The sequence below is a fragment of the Ahaetulla prasina genome, chromosome 4, assembly GCF_028640845.1.
Source record: "Ahaetulla prasina isolate Xishuangbanna chromosome 4, ASM2864084v1, whole genome shotgun sequence".
NCBI lineage: Eukaryota > Metazoa > Chordata > Lepidosauria > Squamata > Colubridae > Ahaetulla > Ahaetulla prasina.
The window spans coordinates 130,175,583-130,194,640 of record NC_080542.1 but is presented as its reverse complement, the minus strand read 5'-3'; the positions used below and the strand labels follow the sequence as shown (position 1 = coordinate 130,194,640).

General features: G+C 39.4%; 1 protein-coding gene across 12 annotated transcripts in view; it reads left to right on the top strand.

The window, feature by feature from the left end:
• PARD3 (par-3 family cell polarity regulator) overlaps window positions 1-19,058 on the top strand; it is a 734,935-nt gene that overhangs the window by 574,672 nt on the left and 141,205 nt on the right. For 7 of the 12 annotated variants that reach the window (XM_058181712.1, XM_058181707.1, XM_058181703.1 and 4 more), the window contains one exon: window positions 18,151-18,252. The exons of 4 other annotated variants lie outside the window; for them this stretch is intronic. In XM_058181712.1, coding sequence (XP_058037695.1) covers window positions 18,151-18,252 — 102 coding nt within the window. Of the gene's footprint in view, window positions 1-5,093; window positions 5,433-18,150; window positions 18,253-19,058 lie in introns of those variants that run through there. One more of the 12 variants, XM_058181710.1, reaches the window with a different exon arrangement.

Here is a 19,058-nt window from a genome sequence, read left to right as displayed (position 1 = left end):
TCCCTATGTTTCTTTTTCAGAAGAAAAATCCCTCACCTTTTTTTTATTTCAGCATCCAAATTACTTGAAAACCTAAATAGTCTGCCTTTTTAAAAAGCCCTCTCCATCCCCCCTTGTTGGAAAGTACCTGTAGTTTAAATTGTACAAAAACCATGGTAACCAACTGCAGTAAGTTTTGTTGCCTCTGTTATGTCAAAGTGTTGCCTCTAACAAAAGAAGCTAATGGCAGCGTTCAGATGGACCCTTCTCATGCAACCACTGGCAACTTAATCAATCTATTATTATTATTATTATTATTATTATTATTATTATTATTATTATTATTATTATTATTGTTATCATCATCATCATCACCATCATCATCATCAGATTTATTCAAGCAGAGGCAATAGTGCTAGCATTTCTCAAAATCAGTCCTTAAGCCAGATGTAATTTGCAATTTGTAGTATTGTATTTTGAAACAATAATGCATTTAAATGTACAGTGCATGAAATTAGAAGCAGTGTAGTCAAAAGATGCATTGGAGAACAGCCACTGCCTGAATGTCCTCTTCCAAGCTATCTTAAGTGGGTACTGCTAATTTAAAAGGGCCATAATGCAATTTTATTAGCACCTAATTTAATTCAGAGTTGTTACCATCAAGTCTATTTGATTTCACAGACTAGATAGTAGAAATTGACTGACTTTTTGCACATGGTAGGTTTTTTTTTTACATACGCAGCTCTTTTGTGATCTTTGTGTGGCTTAAATATGACAACATGACATTAACCATCGATGCTAAAGCCAGCAAAATATCCTTTTGTTTTGTTTTCCATTTTTTGAAAGCTAGTTTCAAAACTCAAAGCACTCTATTTTTTTTAACTTTGTTGCTCCAAAATCCTGATAAGCTTTTTTGCATTTAATTTTTTGATATTGGTAATTGGCTCTTTCCTTTTAAATAAATCTTTACCAGATTGAAAGTATACTCTCACAGGAGGCATTGGATACTGTGCTGCTCTGAAGATCTCTTTTCACTTTAAATTTGCCCGGTTTTAGCATGCTTTAATGGTCAATCAGATGTCCTTTAAACAGGTTTCATGCAAAGCTGTAAGCATGTTATCTTTTCTTGTTTCTCTCTGCACTCTATTCATGGATTGCCTACAAGATCTACAGAGCTGCTTCCCCTCACCACCACCACCACTGCCATCATCACCTCTACCACTGAAGCTCATGTGGGTAATCTCATGGCTTCTCCTTATCAATACAAACTCCATTAGTTTGGGCATATCCAGATGTCAGATTTTGTCTCTTGTTATTTTGTGGAAACATGTTAGTCTGCCATGCTTCTACCCAGAAGCTGACAAAATTGGTAATAAAGCCCATTTGAATATTGTTAGCTAAATGCGGCATGAAATGTTTTATTGGTATCTTGATAGCTGTCTTAAAATCCTTCAGTTTTGGTCTCTGTGGAGTTTTTAAGTATTTACTTAATAACTAACAAACCACCACAAACCTGACTGCATAATACTGACTTGGAAACAGAATATTTCTGAGAAGTATTTCATAACAGTAAGGGTGAAGTTATCTGTTATGACTGTATTATCTATTATAATGAGTTTAAACTATTTAAATCACCAAACTTTGATCCCCTCCTGCCTCCCGCACCTCCCTGGATAAACAAACCATAACTAAGATCCTTTCCGAATTCAAACCAAGATAGCTAATCTGTTTCCACCACGATTACTAAATGTGCATGTATATTGCATTCAGTTTTTCTTATTTAGCTATTCTTAACCAATCCCAAAAATGTGTTTGATTTTGTAAGATTTCCATTAAACTTCAGTGCTCTTTTTCTGTGGTTGCTCTCATCACTGCTGATTACCAAGACTCTTATCTCTTAATAGAAGCTTTTCTCTTCCTAATCTTGCATCTTTGATTGAGTCATTGAAACAGCAACTCTCTGTTTAACCCATTACATTTTGTTCCTCTTACGTGTTTTATTGAAATTTCACTGATATAAATATGCAAGCATGATGGCTCGAATTTGTGTAGTTGCTAAGGCCTGCATATCTGTTGGCTAAACAATAACTTTTAAGGATATAATAGTCTGTTCCAAAGTTCAATCATATGGGCATAACACTTATGGCCATTGTCATATATGCATCTATTCACTTCTAAAATATGCTTCAGGTTTGTTTATGTATTTATTTCAAAATGCATATCAGTTACTTTACAGCAAGTGTGTCAAACTCGATTTCATTCAGGATTCTGTTTGATCTTGGGAGGGCCAGGGGCATAGCCAGCTTGACATCACTCGATGAGGCTCCGTTTTCTGCCTTGATGGCCTCCTGCAGCTCTCTGCTAGTGAAAATGGAGCTGTACACGGCACCTCCAAGCTCATTTTCACTGGCAAAGAGTTGCAGAAGGCCATTTGGCCGAAAATTGAGCCCAGGTAGACTCTCCCAAGATCAGTTTTTGCTGGCAAAGGTACTGTGAGCCGGTCCTTTGCTGTTTCCAGGGTGGTCCCACAGGCCAGATCTAAGCATCCCATGGACCAGATCTGGCCCACAGGCCTTGAGTTTGACATCCCTGCTCTACAGCATTCCTTTGTAGGGAGACATGAAGTAAAAAAAGGTTAAAATGTATATAAAATAAGAAGAAACCATAAATTGAAGCAATCAACTGTTAGCCACCACACAGCAGATAAAGGATAAAATTGTTTAATTAATCACACTGCAACAGTAAGATTAATATCAAAAGTTAAAATAAAGGAGAATAAAAATGCAATTTCTTGGCAGAAAAAAAAGACAATACAGTAGAAGCCAGGCATTACTGTATAGCAGTGGTCTGCAACTTTTCTGGCACCAGGAACTGGTTTCATAGGAGACAATATCCACCATTGATCCAGAATCAGAAAAAGACTATGAAAATTATATAATGTTTGTGCAGTAATGTTTCAAATTGCACCTAAAACCTATCTGAAACTTTGAACCCTTTTTGGGACAGTAGTACATGGCGCACATTTCAATATATTTAATGATGAGTGATCAGGTCAAGAATTATTACAATTCACTCTACAATAAAAATCATACAGCTGTAACAGGAGATCAAGCAGCCAGTTGCTGAATAATAATTTTCCTTCCTTTGTTCCTAGGCTCTATAAATGGGCTGGCAGTGTATTTTCCAAGGTTATGAACAATCATAGCTGATCCATAGAGCCCAATCTAATGAACAAGGGCTTTGTATCTGGTAGTTTGTAAAATCTCATTTTGTGTCTTAGAATAGGGTTCCCCAACCCCTGGGCCAAAGCCCACTACTTTGAGCCTTTCGGAACTGGGCCATGGAAGTAATAGGCAAGATGCACATGCACCCCATTTGCACAAGCAGTGAACAAGCATGTGTGCGTGTGACTATTTGCATGAGTGGTAGGTGCACATGCCCGCCACTCACGCAAATGGAGCTACGTGCATAAGCTTGCCCACTGCTCATGCATGTGCGGATTCACGCACATGCTTGCCCACCACTTCCAAGGTGAAACCATCCCCTGTGTCAGCCTACCTGCACCCCCAGCCAGTCTGCAAAGCTGGAAAGGTTGGGGAACTCTATCTAGATTTACTTGTATCCTCATCCTACTCTTTTTATGTGTTTTGTATTCTCTTAATGTTGGTTGAGTCCTAGTGTGTTCTTAAGCACTCTAGGATTTAAACTCCCTTTGATTGTTTATTAGTCAGCTAGGAGTAAAACTCAAGCTTAGTAAGTCTTGACTTGCCTGCCAAACACTGATGCCAAACACTGATGTGCACAAAGGACACCTACAATCCACTAACAGAATCTCTCCCTTGCTTGAATTCAGCTTCAGCTTTTGGCCCCCATCCTGGCAATTACTGCCAGGATCAGATGGAAAAAGAAAAAGCTTAGATTAAAGTTCAAAGCAGGTAATATTAAATATAGACATCTTTAGAATTGTTCATTTAAAAATTTGTTGGAAAAATGTGTCACATATGTGACCTTTTTTGTCTGCATCTATTTAAATCCTGTAACAAAAGGCCAGACCCTATTCAAATGATGCATGGTGTTTGATAAACCTCTAGAGGAAAAAAGATTTTGGTGTAATTGCCAATAATGTCTTCTCCATAAACACTTTATGATCATTGTTAGCTATTTTAACGGGGCATTCTTGTTTCCTTCTATGGGTTATGCAAAACGTCCCCACTATGCTGTTCGCCAAATGTTTTGGAATGTATTCCAGTCATCCCTTATTATTGGCTGTGCTAGCTGAAGACAATAAGAGTTGCAGTCCAAAACATATGGACATGGAAAAGATCACCTAATTAATATGTGGAATGCATAGCTTTCTTGAATTATTGACAGTCGTGTGGAAGTTCTGTCTGCCAGATTAGACAATTGCCAGATTTTATGTAGGACATCAATCATGGTATTTGGCATTATATTTTTTGAGTTTTATTTAAACATACCCTATTTAACTATTATGTTCTTTCTGGAATATCAATTAGGAAAATCATGATCACAGCTAGGAAGGCTAGAGCAGAGATAGGAATCCTCCAGATGTCAATGTTGTTCAAGATTAACCAGCTATACAAAGGATGGCCAATTGGAAGGGATACTGGGCATTTAGCAATATATGGAGTGCCCCAGAATACCTACCATTGGGACAAAAAATGGGGAAACTATTATGCAAATGGATTTAAGCAAATTAAAATAATATCTTAGAACACACTAAAATAATTGTAAATTATGAATAATCATGTATTGAATTACACTCTCCATATTCTCCAGTAGCTAGTTAGAAATGATATTTCTAATCCATCAAATAATAAGGTTTCCAGGTTTAAATTAATTACTGGGGGTCAGGTAACATATAAATTTAATATGTGATGATGCTGATATAACTAAATATTTGGTTGGTCTGGGCTTTTTGTTGCTATTTTTCATTTTCAGATGAAGAATGGTTTCTTCTGAATAGTTCTCAGTATAATTGTTTTCTTAGTGTATGAAGCATCTGGTATACAAGCATGTGCATTTACAAGTGAATATAAACCTTTGTTCCCCTCCTGTCATTTTTGTGAAGAAAATATATACTGTGGTTTTTTTAGGTCTTGAACCCCTACCAAGTAACCATAGCAACCAACACCCAATTTGGGACAAAAGTCTAGCAAGTCCGTTGTTTGGGGAGAAGATGGTGACTAGAAGCAAGCGAGGAAGAAATAAATTAACAAAGATCAAGGGGAAAAGAATAAAGGGGAATATTTTTTTATTATGCTATCGTGTAATCTAGGAAATATTTTGAGTTATGATATTTAGTATGTACTTGTATCAGACACCCCTGTGTAAAATAATCATTGGACATATTGTTAATAAATTTATATCTTAACTTCCCCATGCTCAAAACAGCTAGACATAACCAAATAAAAGCACACTGTAAAAGAAAAATAACAGTACTCACTGATTTAAATCTAATTTTGTATCAAATCAAGATTAAATGCCAAAAAGAAAAATGTTGGCAGAAGATGCTTGATTTTCTACAGTTATAAGATTGGCCTGCAGAAATCTAGAAGGCTCCTGAGTTCCAGTGGCAACTATCTTTAAGAACATTCCCCGTTCTAAGGAAACATTATTTTATTCATTTGTTCTTCTCCTTCCCAAATCATCTTTTTAAGCCAGGAAAAGCAAGAACATATATTTTTCCAAATATTTTGTCATCATTCATAATTAAAGCTAATGTTAGATTAATGACTTCTTTACCCTTTAGAGATACTTTACAACAATTCAGAAGAAGGATAACAGAATAACAAAATAACAAAGTTGAAAAGGACCTTGGAGGTCATCAAGTCTTGCTTGAACAGGAGACCCTATATCATTTCAGGCAAATGGTTGTCCAATCTCTTCTTAAAAATCTCCTGTGTTGGAGCACCCACAATTTCTGAAGATAAGCCATTCTACTTGTTGATTGTTCTCACTGTTAGGAAATTTCTCGTTAGTTCTAAGTTGCTTCTCTCCTTGATTAGTTTCCATCCATGGTTTCTTGTTTTTTTTTCAGGTGCTTTGGAAAATAGTTTTATATTATCAATTGTTTGTGGCAGTCCCTCAAATATTGGAACACTACTATCATATCTCCTCTGATCCTTCTTTTTGTTAGATTAGATGTACCCAACTCCTGCAACGATTCTTCATATATTTTAACTCTAGTCCCCTTATCATCTTTTTTGCTGTTCTCTGCATTATTTCCACACCATCAACTTCTTTTTTATATTGTGACCAAAACTAGATGCAGTATTCCAAGTGTGGTCTTACTAAGGCGTTGTAAAGCAGCACTAATACTTTACACGATCTTGATTCTAGAAAGATCTTGACAGAATTGAACACTTATACAACAAAATGCAACTCAGTTCTGAGAAAATTACGCTTTACATTTAAGGAAGGGGAAGAAAAGCACAAGTATAGAATAATTTGTAACTGGCTCAACAGCAATAACTATGAGAGGAATCTACGAATCCTAGTGAACAATCACTTAAATATGTATGAGTGCTTTAGCTGCAAAAACAACAACAGTGCTGCATCAACAGAGGGATAGCATCAACATCACATGAAGTGGTAGTACTGCTTTATGCTATGGTGATAGACAGTTGTTGGAATACTGCATTCAGTTTTACTTACCATAGTACCAAAAAAAAATATGTTGGGACTCTAGATAGAGAAGAGCAGCAAAGATGATTAGGGGGCTGGAGATTAAACCATATGGTGAATGGTTATAAGAACTGGGATTGTCTAATATAATAAAGAGAAGGACTAGGGATGACATGATAGCCGTCTTCCAACATTTGAGAGGATATCACAGAGAAGACGAGGTTAACCTATTTCCCAAAGCACCTGGGGGCAAAACAAGACTAATGGATGAAAACTTATCAAGGACACTGTTTGCACCCAGACCCAAGTAGGTAGCAACAAACTCAGACCTTGATAAAACAAACTTTATTTGAACAGCTGGGAATGAGGCAATCATTCAACTCAAAGTAAAACAAAGGCCTTCCAAACACCAATTCTTCAGTTATCACAAACCTGAATCCAATTAGGCAAACTGCCAAAGACCCTTCCTGATAAATGTCCAGAAGTTACCAAAACACGAAGCAGAGGATGCAGCTACAATGTTGTTTTCTGGCAAGCTGAACACCGGTGCTGGTCTGTTATTAAGCCTTATGGGTGGGGCAAATCATCTCTTGGCCCTACTCCCAAATTGTCCTCTCTGCTTCAGCTGCTCTTGCCTTTGGCAACTCTCCTCATGCGTGCACTAGGAACAGGCTCCGCCAGCTCCTCTTCCTCACTATTATCAGGCTGTGGAGGCTGTGGAGACCGCACCTCACTTCCCGATGGCCCTGGATTCACCTCAGCCTCATCGCTGTCCGACTCCTTGCCAACACCATAGGCAGCTGATGGACCACAACAGAGAGAAGCAACATAGAATTAAGGAGAAATTTCATTCACATTTTCACTTCACAGAAGCTAGGAGGGTGGAGCTGCTGGCTGTATGGGGGGAGTGAGGGTGAGTACAGAGAAAAAGGAGATTGAAACTGCCTTCACTACATTTTCACTTCACAAAAGCTAAGGGTTGGAGCTGCTAGCTGTGAGGGGGGAGTGAGGATGAGTACAGAGAAAAAGGAGAGTGAAACTGCCTTCACTACATTTTCACTTCACAGAAGCTAGGGAGTGGAGCTGCTGGCTGTGAGGGTGAGTACAGAGAAAAAGCAGTGAAACTGCCTCCACTACATTTTCACTTCACAGAAGCTAGGGGGTGGAGCTGCGGGCTGTGAGGGGGGAGTGAGGGTGAGTACAGAGAAAAAGCAGATTGAAACTGCCTTCACTACATTTTCACTTCACAGAAGTTAGGCGGTGGAGCTTCTGGCTGTGAGGGGGGAGTCTGAGAGTGAGTACAGAGAAAAAGGAGAGTGAAACTGCCTTCACTACATTTTCACTTCACAGAAGCTAGGGGGCAGAGGTGCTGGCTGTGAGGGGGGAGTGAGGGTCAGTACAGAGAAAAAGCAGAGTGAACTGCCTTCACAACATTTTCACTTCACAGAAGTTAGGCGGTGGAGCTTCTGGCTGTGAGGGGGGAGTCTGAGAGTGAGTACAGAGAAAAAGGAGAGTGAAACTGCCTTCACTACATTTTCACTTCACAGAAGCTAGGGGACGGAGCTGCTGGCTGTGAGGGGGGAGTGAGGGTGAGTACAGAGAAAAAGCGGAGTGAAACTGTCTCCACTACATTTTCACTTCACAGAAGTTAGGCGGTGGAGCTTCTGGCTGTGAGGGGGGAGTATGAGAGTGAGTACAGAGAAAAAGGAGTGTGAAACTGCCTTCACTACATTTTCACTTCACAGAAGCTAGGGGACGGAGCTGCTGGCTGTGAGGGGGGAGTGAGGGTCAGTACAGAGAAAAAGCAGAGTGAACTGCCTTCACTACATTTTCACTTCACAGTAGCTAAGGGGTGGAGCTGCTGGCTGTGAGGGGGGAGTGAGGGTGCGTACAGAGAAAAAGCAGATTGAAACTGCCTTCACTACATTTTCACTTCACAGAAACTAAGGGGTGGAGCTGCTGGCTGTGAGGGGGGAGTGAGGGTGAGTACAGAGAAAAAGCGGAGTGAAACTGTCTCCACTACACTTTCACTTCACAGAAGCTAGGCGGTGGAGCTTCTGGCTGTGAGGGGAGAGTCTGAATGAGTACAGAGAAAAAGGAGAGCGAAACTGCCTTCACTACATTTTCACTTCACAGAAGCTAGGGGGCGGAGCTGCTGGCTGTGAGGGGGGAGTGAGGGTCAGTACAGAGAAAAAGCAGAGTGAACTGCCTTCACTACATTTTCACTTCACAGAAGCTAGGGGGTGGTGCTGCTGGTTGTGAGGAGGGAGTATGAGACTGAGTACAGAGAAAAAGCAGAGTGAAACTGCCTTCACTACATTTTCACTTCACAGAAGCTAGGGGGTGGAGCTGCTGGCTGTGAGGGGGGAGTGAGGGTCAGTACAGAGAAAAAGGAGAGTGAAACTGCCTTCACTACATTTTCACTTCACAGAACCTAGGGGGCGGAGCTGCTGGCTGTGAGGGGGGAGTCTGAGACTGAGTACAGAGAAAAAGCAGAGTGAACTGCCTTCACTACATTTTCACTTCACAGAAGCTAAGGGGTGGAGCTGCTAGCTGTGAGGGGGGAGTTTGAGAGTGAGTATACAAAAAAAGCAGATTGAAACTGCCTTCACTACATTTTCACTTCACAGTAGCTAAGGGGTGGAGCTGCTGGCTGTGAGGGGGGAGTGAGGGTGAGTACAGAGAAAAAGCGGAGTGAAACTGTCTCCACTACACTTTCACTTCACAGAAGCTAGGCGGTGGAGCTTCTGGCTGTGAGGGGAGAGTCTGAATGAGTACAGAGAAAAAGGAGAGCGAAACTGCCTTCACTACATTTTCACTTCACAGAAGCTAGGGGGCGGAGCTGCTGGCTGTGAGGGGGGAGTGAGGGTCAGTACAGAGAAAAAGCAGAGTGAACTGCCTTCACTACATTTTCACTTCACAGAAGCTAGGGGTGGAGCTGCTGGTTGTGAGGGGGGAGTCTGAGAGTGAGTACAGAGAAAAAGCAGAGTGAACTGCCTTCACTACATTTTCACTTCACAGAAGCTAGGGGGTGGTGCTGCTGGTTGTGAGGAGGGAGTATGAGACTGAGTACAGAGAAAAAGCAGGGTGAAACTGCCTTCACTACATTTTCACTTCACAGAAGCTAGGGGGTGGAGCTTCTGGCTGTGAGGGGGGAGTATGAGAGTGAGTACAGAGAAAAAGGAGTGTGAAACTGCCTTCACTACATTTTCACTTCACAGAAACTAAGGGGTGGAGCTGCTGGCTGTGAGGGGGGAGTGAGGGTGAGTACAGAGAAAAAGCAGAATGAAACTGCCTCCACTACATTTTCACTTCACAGAAGCTAAGGGGTGGAGCTGCTAGCTGTGAGGGGGGAGTTTGAGAGTGAGTATACAAAAAAAGCAGATTGAAACTGCCTTCACTACATTTTCACTTCACAGTAGCTAAGGGGTGGAGCTGCTGGCTGTGAGGGGGGAGTGAGGGTGAGTACAGAGAAAAAGCGGAGTGAAACTGTCTCCACTACACTTTCACTTCACAGAAGCTAGGCGGTGGAGCTTCTGGCTGTGAGGGGAGAGTCTGAATGAGTACAGAGAAAAAGGAGAGCGAAACTGCCTTCACTACATTTTCACTTCACAGAAGCTAGGGGGCGGAGCTGCTGGCTGTGAGGGGGGAGTGAGGGTCAGTACAGAGAAAAAGCAGAGTGAACTGCCTTCACTACATTTTCACTTCACAGAAGCTAGGGGTGGAGCTGCTGGTTGTGAGGGGGGAGTCTGAGAGTGAGTACAGAGAAAAAGCAGAGTGAACTGCCTTCACTACATTTTCACTTCACAGAAGCTAGGGGGTGGTGCTGCTGGTTGTGAGGAGGGAGTATGAGACTGAGTACAGAGAAAAAGCAGGGTGAAACTGCCTTCACTACATTTTCACTTCACAGAAGCTAGGGGGTGGAGCTTCTGGCTGTGAGGGGGGAGTATGAGAGTGAGTACAGAGAAAAAGGAGTGTGAAACTGCCTTCACTACATTTTCACTTCACAGAAACTAAGGGGTGGAGCTGCTGGCTGTGAGGGGGGAGTGAGGGTGAGTACAGAGAAAAAGCAGAATGAAACTGCCTCCACTACATTTTCACTTCACAGAAGCTAGGGGGTGGAGCTGCTTGCTCTGAGGGGGGAGTATGAGAGTGAGTGCAGAGAAAAAGGAGCGTGAAACTGCCTTCACTACATTTTCACTTCACAGAAGGGGGGGGCGGAGCTGCTGGCTGTGAGGGGGGAGTATGAGTGTGAGTACAGAGAAAAAGGTAGCAGCCCATGCGCCTAACGGCAGGCAAATCAATTAACTATAAACCAAAAATAGCAATAATATATTCAGGGCTAGTCCACTTGAGATTGTGATTTTATTCTATTTCAAAATGACTGGTTTAGTTCAGTGTGATACTTTTTTGCAGCTGTCTTTCGCAGTACTCTTTTCAAATTTGGGTACTGTTCTCTTTGTAAACAATTTAGTAATCTACGTGCACAGGTTAGCTATCTAGAATCTCAAATCTGTGCTCTCCAAGCAGAAATTAGGTGCCCAATTCAGCCATTCCACTCTATTGAGCTTCCGTGCCATCAGTCCCCTCTACCACAAAGATTCTGCAGGAGAAGGGCAGTATGGACAACCTTGGGATATGGCAGGGTGAGAGCTGTGAACCATAAACACAAAGCTTTTGTAGTGTCCCAGTATAACAGATATAGTGCCCTTGCTGACCTTAATAGGGACACTAAAGTGACAGGTCAAAGTAGTTGTGATACTGATAACTCAAACAAACGGGATCATGGTCCAAGATGAAGAACTTACTTTGGAAAGGGGAAAGTGTGAATCAGGTATTACACATTGGTCACACAAGAAGAGCACGGTATCCGAAAAGAGAAGCCACCTTCTGATTGGTGATTCAGTTGTAAGGGATTTAAATTTAGGAAAGGATATGGAGGTTTTGAAAGAGGCCAGGTGTCTGCCAGGTGCTACTGCCTTCAGAGACAAGAGGCGTATTCTTAAGATAATCAAGAATGCCAGTAAGGATTGTGAGGTTGATGCTATTATACATCTTGGCACAAATGATCTGTCCTAAAAGGATGTACTTTCCATGCAGAATGATTTCCAGAGCTTGGGGTATGAACTTAGTAGTATAGATTGTAGGCTTATCTTTTCAGAGGTTTTACCAGTATATGAGGAACAAAAAGGTAAAGACCAGCGTGTACTGAAGTTTAATGTATGGCTAAAGAAGTGGTGTAATAGGGAAGGCTTTGGTTTTATTAGTCATGATGTCTGCAAATGGTTAAAATGAAAAACTGTACAAAAGAGATGGATTGCATCCATCAAAAAAAAGGACTGAGTATTTAACAATAAATTCACAGATTTTCTGGATAAACATTTAAACTGAACAGTGGGGACAGAGAATTAATTGATACAGAACATATCTGTCCCCAGCAATCCAAAATTAATAGGGTTATCAGTGCATGTAACATAGATGTCTGTGTGGGTAAGATTATCAGCCCTGCTATCCAGAAAAACCAAGCATTATATAGTGAGTGCCATACCATGTGCACTAGTCAAACAGGTGGCAAGAAATTAGGGGCAGTCAGGCACAACACAGGCTATGTAGACAGTAAACACAAGGTCAATCAAAATGGACTCAAATGTCTATATACCAATGCACAGAGTATGAGGAATAAACAGGGTGAATTAGAAATTCAAGTAAATGAGGGCAGATATGATATTGTTGCCATTACAGAAACTTAGTGGGATGAAACCCACAAATGAAACATACAGCTAGAGGGATATAAATTATTTAAAAGAAATAGACTAAATAAAAGAGGAGGTGGAGTTGCACTATATATAAGAAATAACCACATCTTTACAGAAATAGAGCACAACAATGATGAAAATTATTTGGAATGCATTTGGGTCAATATTAAAGGGAGGGAAAATGTTATTGCCATAGGTCTATACTATAGGCCACCCAACCAAACAGAGGAAGTAGATGAACTTTTTGTTAATCAGCTAACTAAGGTATGTAGGAAGCACACCACAGTAGTAATGGGGGATTTTAACTACCCTGACATCAACTGGGAGACAAACTCTTCACCAAGTGGAAGATCCAACAGGTTCCTAACAAACCTAGCAGACAACTTTGTTTCCCAAAAAGTAGGGAAGGGAACAAGGGGATCAGCCATATTGGACTTAATTCTCATTAACAGAGATGAAATGATAGAAGGTGTTGAAACTACAGGAGCCTTGGGGGCAAGTGATCACGCAATATTGGAATTCAACATTATGCAAACACAAGTAGCAGAACAAAGTCAAACTAGAATCTTGGACTTTAAGAGAGCTAATTTCAATAAACTTAGAGAGAGGTTGAGAAGGATTCAATTGATGAGAATCCTCAAGGGGAAAACAACTCAAGAAGCTTGGGAAATTTTGAAAAGTGAGATTATAAAAGCCCAGTCTAGCACAATACCAATGAAGAAGAAAAATAATAGATCTCAAAAGAAACCAGCATGGATGCATAAAAGAACTATCTGACAAATTGAAAGACAAAAAGGACAAGCATAAAAAGTGGAAAAAGGGGCAAATAACTAAGGCAGAATATCAGCAAATAACCCGAGCCTGTAAAGATGAAGTGAGGAAAGCCAAGGCTCAGAATGAACAAAGGCAGTGACAAAAGTAAAAAAAAATAACTAAAAAAAACTTCTTCTAACATGTTAAAAACAAGAAAAAAGTCAAGGAAACAATTGGCTCATTGCTGGGAGAAAGTGGCAGGAAGGTGACAAGCAACAGGGAGAAAGCAGATCTACTTAACTCATTTTTTGCATCTGTCTTTACACAAAAGGCAAAAACAATCCAACCTATCAAAAACAGCACCACAAAAAACAGATTAGGAACACAAGTTAAAATAGGGAAAAAATGGTAAGTGAATACCTGTCTACCCTAGACGAGTTCAAATCACCAGGACGGAATGAATTACACACCAAGGTTCTGAAGCAACTGGCAGAGGACTGGAAAAGAGCTGATGTAGTTCCCATCTTCAAAAAAGAAAAAAAAAACAGATCCAGGAAATTACAGACCTATCAGCCTGACCTCAATACCAGGGAAGATTCTGGAAAAGATAAGCAACCAATCACCGAACACCTAGAAACAAACAAAGTAATAACCAAAAGCCAACATGGGTTTGTCAAAAACAGATCATGCCAGACTAATCTTATTGCATTCTTTGGCAAAATGAGTGACAAAATTAGTGGACCAGAGGAATACTGTTGATATAATTTACTTGGACTTCAGTAAAGCATTTGATAAAGTAGACCATAACCTACTACTAGATAAAGTAGAAAAATGTGGGTTAGATAGCAGCACCACCAGATGGATTCGTAACTGGCTGACCAACCGCACTCAACGTGTAGTCCTCGATGGAGAGAAATATGCAGTGGAGTACTCCAAGGCTCTGTTTTAGGCCCAGTACTCTTCAACATCTTCATCAATGACTTGGACAAGGAGATAGATGGGGAACTCATGAAATTTGCAGATGACACCAAGCTGGCAGGAATAGCCAACACTCCAGAAGATAGGCTCAAGATACAGAAGGATCTTGACAGACTTGAACATTGGGCGCTATCTAACAAAATGAAATTCAACAGTGAAAAAAGTAAGGTTCTACATTTAGGCTAAAAAAACAAAATGCACAGGTACCGTATAAGTGGTACCTTGCTCAATAGTATTACCTGTGAGAGGGATCTTGGAGTCCTAGTGGACAACCATTTAGATATGAGCCAGCAGCTGCCAAAAAAACCAACATAGTTCTGGGCTGCATAAACAGAGGATAGAATCAAGAACACGTGAAGTGTTAATACTACTTTATAATGCCTTGGTAAGGCCATACTGGAATAGTGCATTCAGTTTTGGTTGCCACAATGTAAAAAAGATTTGGAGACTCTAGAAAGCAGAGAAGAGCAACAAAGATGATTAGGGGACTGGAGGCTGAAACATATGAAGAACGGTTGCAGGAACTTGGCATGGCTAGTTTAATGAAAAGGACTAGGGGAGACATGATAGCAGTTTTCCAATATTTGAGGGGCTGCCACAAAGAAGAGGGAGTCAAACTATTCTCCAAAGCACCTGAGGGTAGAACAAGAAGCAATGGGTGGAAACTAATCAAGGAGAGAAGCAATTTAGAACTAAGGAGAAATTTCCTGACAGTTAGAACAATTAATAAGTGGAATGACTTGCCTGCAGAAGTTGTGAATGCTCTCAACACTGGAAAAATTTAAGAAAATGTTGGATAGCCATTTGTCTGAAATGGTGTAGGGTTTCCTGCCTGGGCAGGGGGTTGGACTAGAAGACCTCCAAGGTCCCTTCCAACTCTGTTATTATTATTATCCTTAATATCTTTTTCAACTGTGTAATTCTGTCATTTTTTTTCATTTATGACAATTAAGTCAGCCCAGATAAAAAGACATTTATCATTTGAAAATAAAGTGGCATGAGCATTTAGCTGCTGAGTGACCAATTTTTCTTCCTCATGAATCAAAATACAATAAATCTTTAGTGTTCCAACACCTCCTTCCCCTTTCCCCTCCCCCGGATAATTCTCTTTAAAATTATTTGCAACAGTTCCAAAAGAAAGAACAATTGCAGCCTATGTTTGTCAGATTTCTGTCAACATTATTTTAGCTACTTCTCCACTGAATTCAATACCTCCAGATTTTCTTTTTAAAAACAGTGATAGATGATACTGGGGATAAATTGTGTCAACCGGTGCCAGTTGCTGTTAGAGTGATAGGAAAATCCTTTGCAGGGAATTTGGATTAATTAATGTTTGGAACAAGCCATCTTAGTTGGCTGCCTACATCAGTAAAGATTCTGAACTGAAGTAAACCAAAAGCTGCTTTAAATGTACATTAGCACTGTGTATCTGAGACCTCTCCTTATTCTGGAATCCTTACATATGTGTATGGGTTCACATCAGTGATGGGTTGCTACCAGTTTGTCCTGGATTGGGCAAACCAATAGTGGTGGTGGGAGGCTCCGCCCACCCGCCCGGACAGAAGAGTTGTGCACACGAGCACTCATGACCAAACTAGTAGCAATGGGATTTGCAACCCACTACTGGTTCATATGTATGTATATTTGATGCACAATAATTGGATCGTCAGTGTCCTTTATCTCAGCTGTTGGATTTGCTTAGAAGAAGTACTTCCTTTTAATTTTGTTAATAGTGGGTGAGGAAAACTAAGATAACTTTGAGAAGCACACTCAGTTCTAGAAGAAAATTTATATCACAGTGGGAACTAAATTCTAACTAGTGGCCGAACAAAGAACTTAATTATATTAAGGAATTAAGGAGATAAAATTCATACCAGTTTCCAGGAGTGGAGAAACAGGTGTGTTTATTTGATTGCTCTGAAGTCATTATTTGCTTGCATAAAACTTGAAAATAAAAATCTGTTTTGCTTATTTACTACTGGATTCCTGAATAAGACGAGTTTCTTGTACATGAACTATTTTTAAGTTGTCATACTGAACACATGAGTTTGTCTATTGGGATTCATTTCCTGAACTCTCAGTATTTAGAAATAATTTCCTGGGATTTATCTTTATTTACTATGACCTTATTACAACAAAATGATTTGAATCTATCTTCTTGCAGGAATGGATAGCTTTGAACTTCTTACTACTTGGATACTTTGGATTTGGAATGTATTGTGAGGGTCCTTTTTTTCCGTTAGAGTTCAATTGTGGTATTGTTTGAAAAGGAGAACCATTTTGCTTTCTTTCTTTTTTTTAAAGGAACTATTAGGAACTCTCATTTCTAGTGAATCATCTGAAGAAATATTTGCAGATCCCGAATTACTTCTTAGCTATCTAGAACATTTGTAAAGAGATAGAGTATTAGTTTAGAACATTAAATTATCATTATGTAGTTGTCTCAAATGGGAGAAACCAAGAATTAAAATAGCACTAGGTTTTTGAGAGTTCATAGGTAACTCAAAGCATCTGTTCAGGTAACTGAACAAAATTTCATAAGTTTCTCTTCATTATATTACACTTTGAGGAAAGCAGAATATTTTAATTTGCAACTTTTATGTCAGGCTGTCATAAAAACAAATCCCTAAAATAAACTGCTTTTGTTGTATTGCCTTTTTTTTTAATGCTTTCAAATATATATTGATTCCTGGCAACTGCCTGGATAAGTCCCTGCAGTTTTCATAGCAAGATTTTGGAAGCAATTTGCCGGCTTCCTAGGGCTGAGGTAGAGTGACTGATCCAAGGTCATCCAACTAATTGGCTTTGTGCTAAATAGATACTGAATCTGGATTGTTTCTATTACTCATGTTGTTTGTTTATATGATTAACTTAACCACCCATCTCACTTTTACAGTTTGCTTAGAATAAAACAATTATATTGTATTTTGGGAAATTGGGTATTGTGAATATGCCATAAATCATGAAGTGACTTATCATTTTTTGTTCAGTGAACGAGACAGGAAGATTTTCAATCTGATATTGTTCATGGTATATGGTTCCAGGTAGCAATGTGGAAGCTTCTGGTGTTAATATGGCTTCCAAGCTGACAGGCGTGGATGGGGGAAGAAATTAAATTGTACCAGTAAGATGCCATGCTTTATTTATTTGGCCAGAATTCATCCTTAAGTGAAATTCATGCGATGTAGACTATATCCATTTTTAAAAATATATTTATAATGCCAATATCCTTACTTTGTCCTAAAGTTAATAGTGGTCTCAAATCATCTCCAGTAACAGCTTATAGTGGATGAGGCCATGTTACTTTTTGAAATAGATGGAAGTATGTACTTCTAGGACAGTGGTGGGTTTCAAATTTTTTTACTACTAGTTCTGTGGGCATGGCAGGGCTTGGTGGGCGTAGCAGGGGAAGGATACTGTAAAATCTCCATTCCCTCCCCAATCCAGGGGAAGGATACTTAAAATCCAAATTTCCTCCCAGTCACATGGGACTTGGGTGGCAGAGAATAGATAGCGGCGGGGCCAGTCAGAAGTTTTACTACCGGTTCTCCAAACTACTCAAAATTTTCGCTACCGGTTCTCCAGAACTGGTCAGAACTTGCTGAAAGCCACCTCTGTTCTAGGACTTATCTTGGCAAATCAAAGTTAGTGCTGTTTAGAGCTGAATAAAGTATCTGTATTTCATACATATACCATACAAGAACAGTTTATTCCTCAGACGTTCAAAGAGAGAGATTTTACCTCTGGGCATTTTGATTAATGATAACAGGTTGTTGCATTCACATGTAAATAAGTATAGTCGAAAAATACTTGGTTGCAAATTTAATGAGAGAACTTTCATGGGGATGTCAATAAAATATAAGCATTTTCAAGAATTGAAACTGATATTTGTTTGACAAGCAACATAATATTTCGCATCCCATCCCATTAGGTGACTGCTATCTTATACAGAGGGCATAATTTCCTATGTCAATAATGGAAATTTTACACAATTATTGATCATTTTGACAAGTTAGAACTTTTATTTTGTTATTAACAGGTTTGGCAAACATCGAAAAGATGACAAGATTGAAAAAATAAAAATGCAGGGAGCTGTTACTTCAGAAGAGGAGAGAATACGTATGAAACAAGAACAGGAAAGGTAGACTTTAATCTTTTACTTAACACTTAGTGAATCTTTGATATTTTTAGGTGCAGTATTTAGGTGTTCGTCTTGAATTCATTTTGGGTCAAATAACTTAAATACATATTTTTTACATCTCATGTATCTTAATAGGAAGAAGCAGAATTTATATCAGCCATAACAACATTGACTTTATTCAGAGGATGATACAGTCCTCAATTTATTTTTTTTCTTTAAGAAGGCAAGTGGAACTATGGCTGTTCCATTTGCCTTCTTAAAGAAAAAAAATAAGAAATGGATACTTTGTTACCATATCATCCTCTGAATATCATATTATTTGTACTATAGCTGATTGTGTAGACAAGTTACGAAAATATAAATATTTCTGTAACATTAAAATGCATTTTGAATCTTTTTTGCCCAAATCTTTGCAATATTTTTGCATATCTTCATTTGTTGCAAGCTGATTATTATACCTTCTCATAACTTGGATTTTAAAACACTGGAAATATTGTAACTGGATTTCTTTTTTCCCCCCCCTGTTGTCCAGGTACAGTGTGAAATACTTGGCTATAAATAACAAGTGTTTCTTGCTGCAGTGGTTTCTTCCAGATATTTTTTTTTTGTCAGATTATTGTTCATCTAGTTATATGTTACTTTTTGCTTAGTTTTCCAGTAGTCAGTAACTTGTCTTTCTGATATATAAACATCCTAGGGTGAACAGAGAACAGCCTTTTACCCTGTGCTTTCACTTCATGAATGGATATTTTGCAGATATTTTGCAGAAGCTAGAGAAGCTTAAATAACTGAGATTTATGAATCCA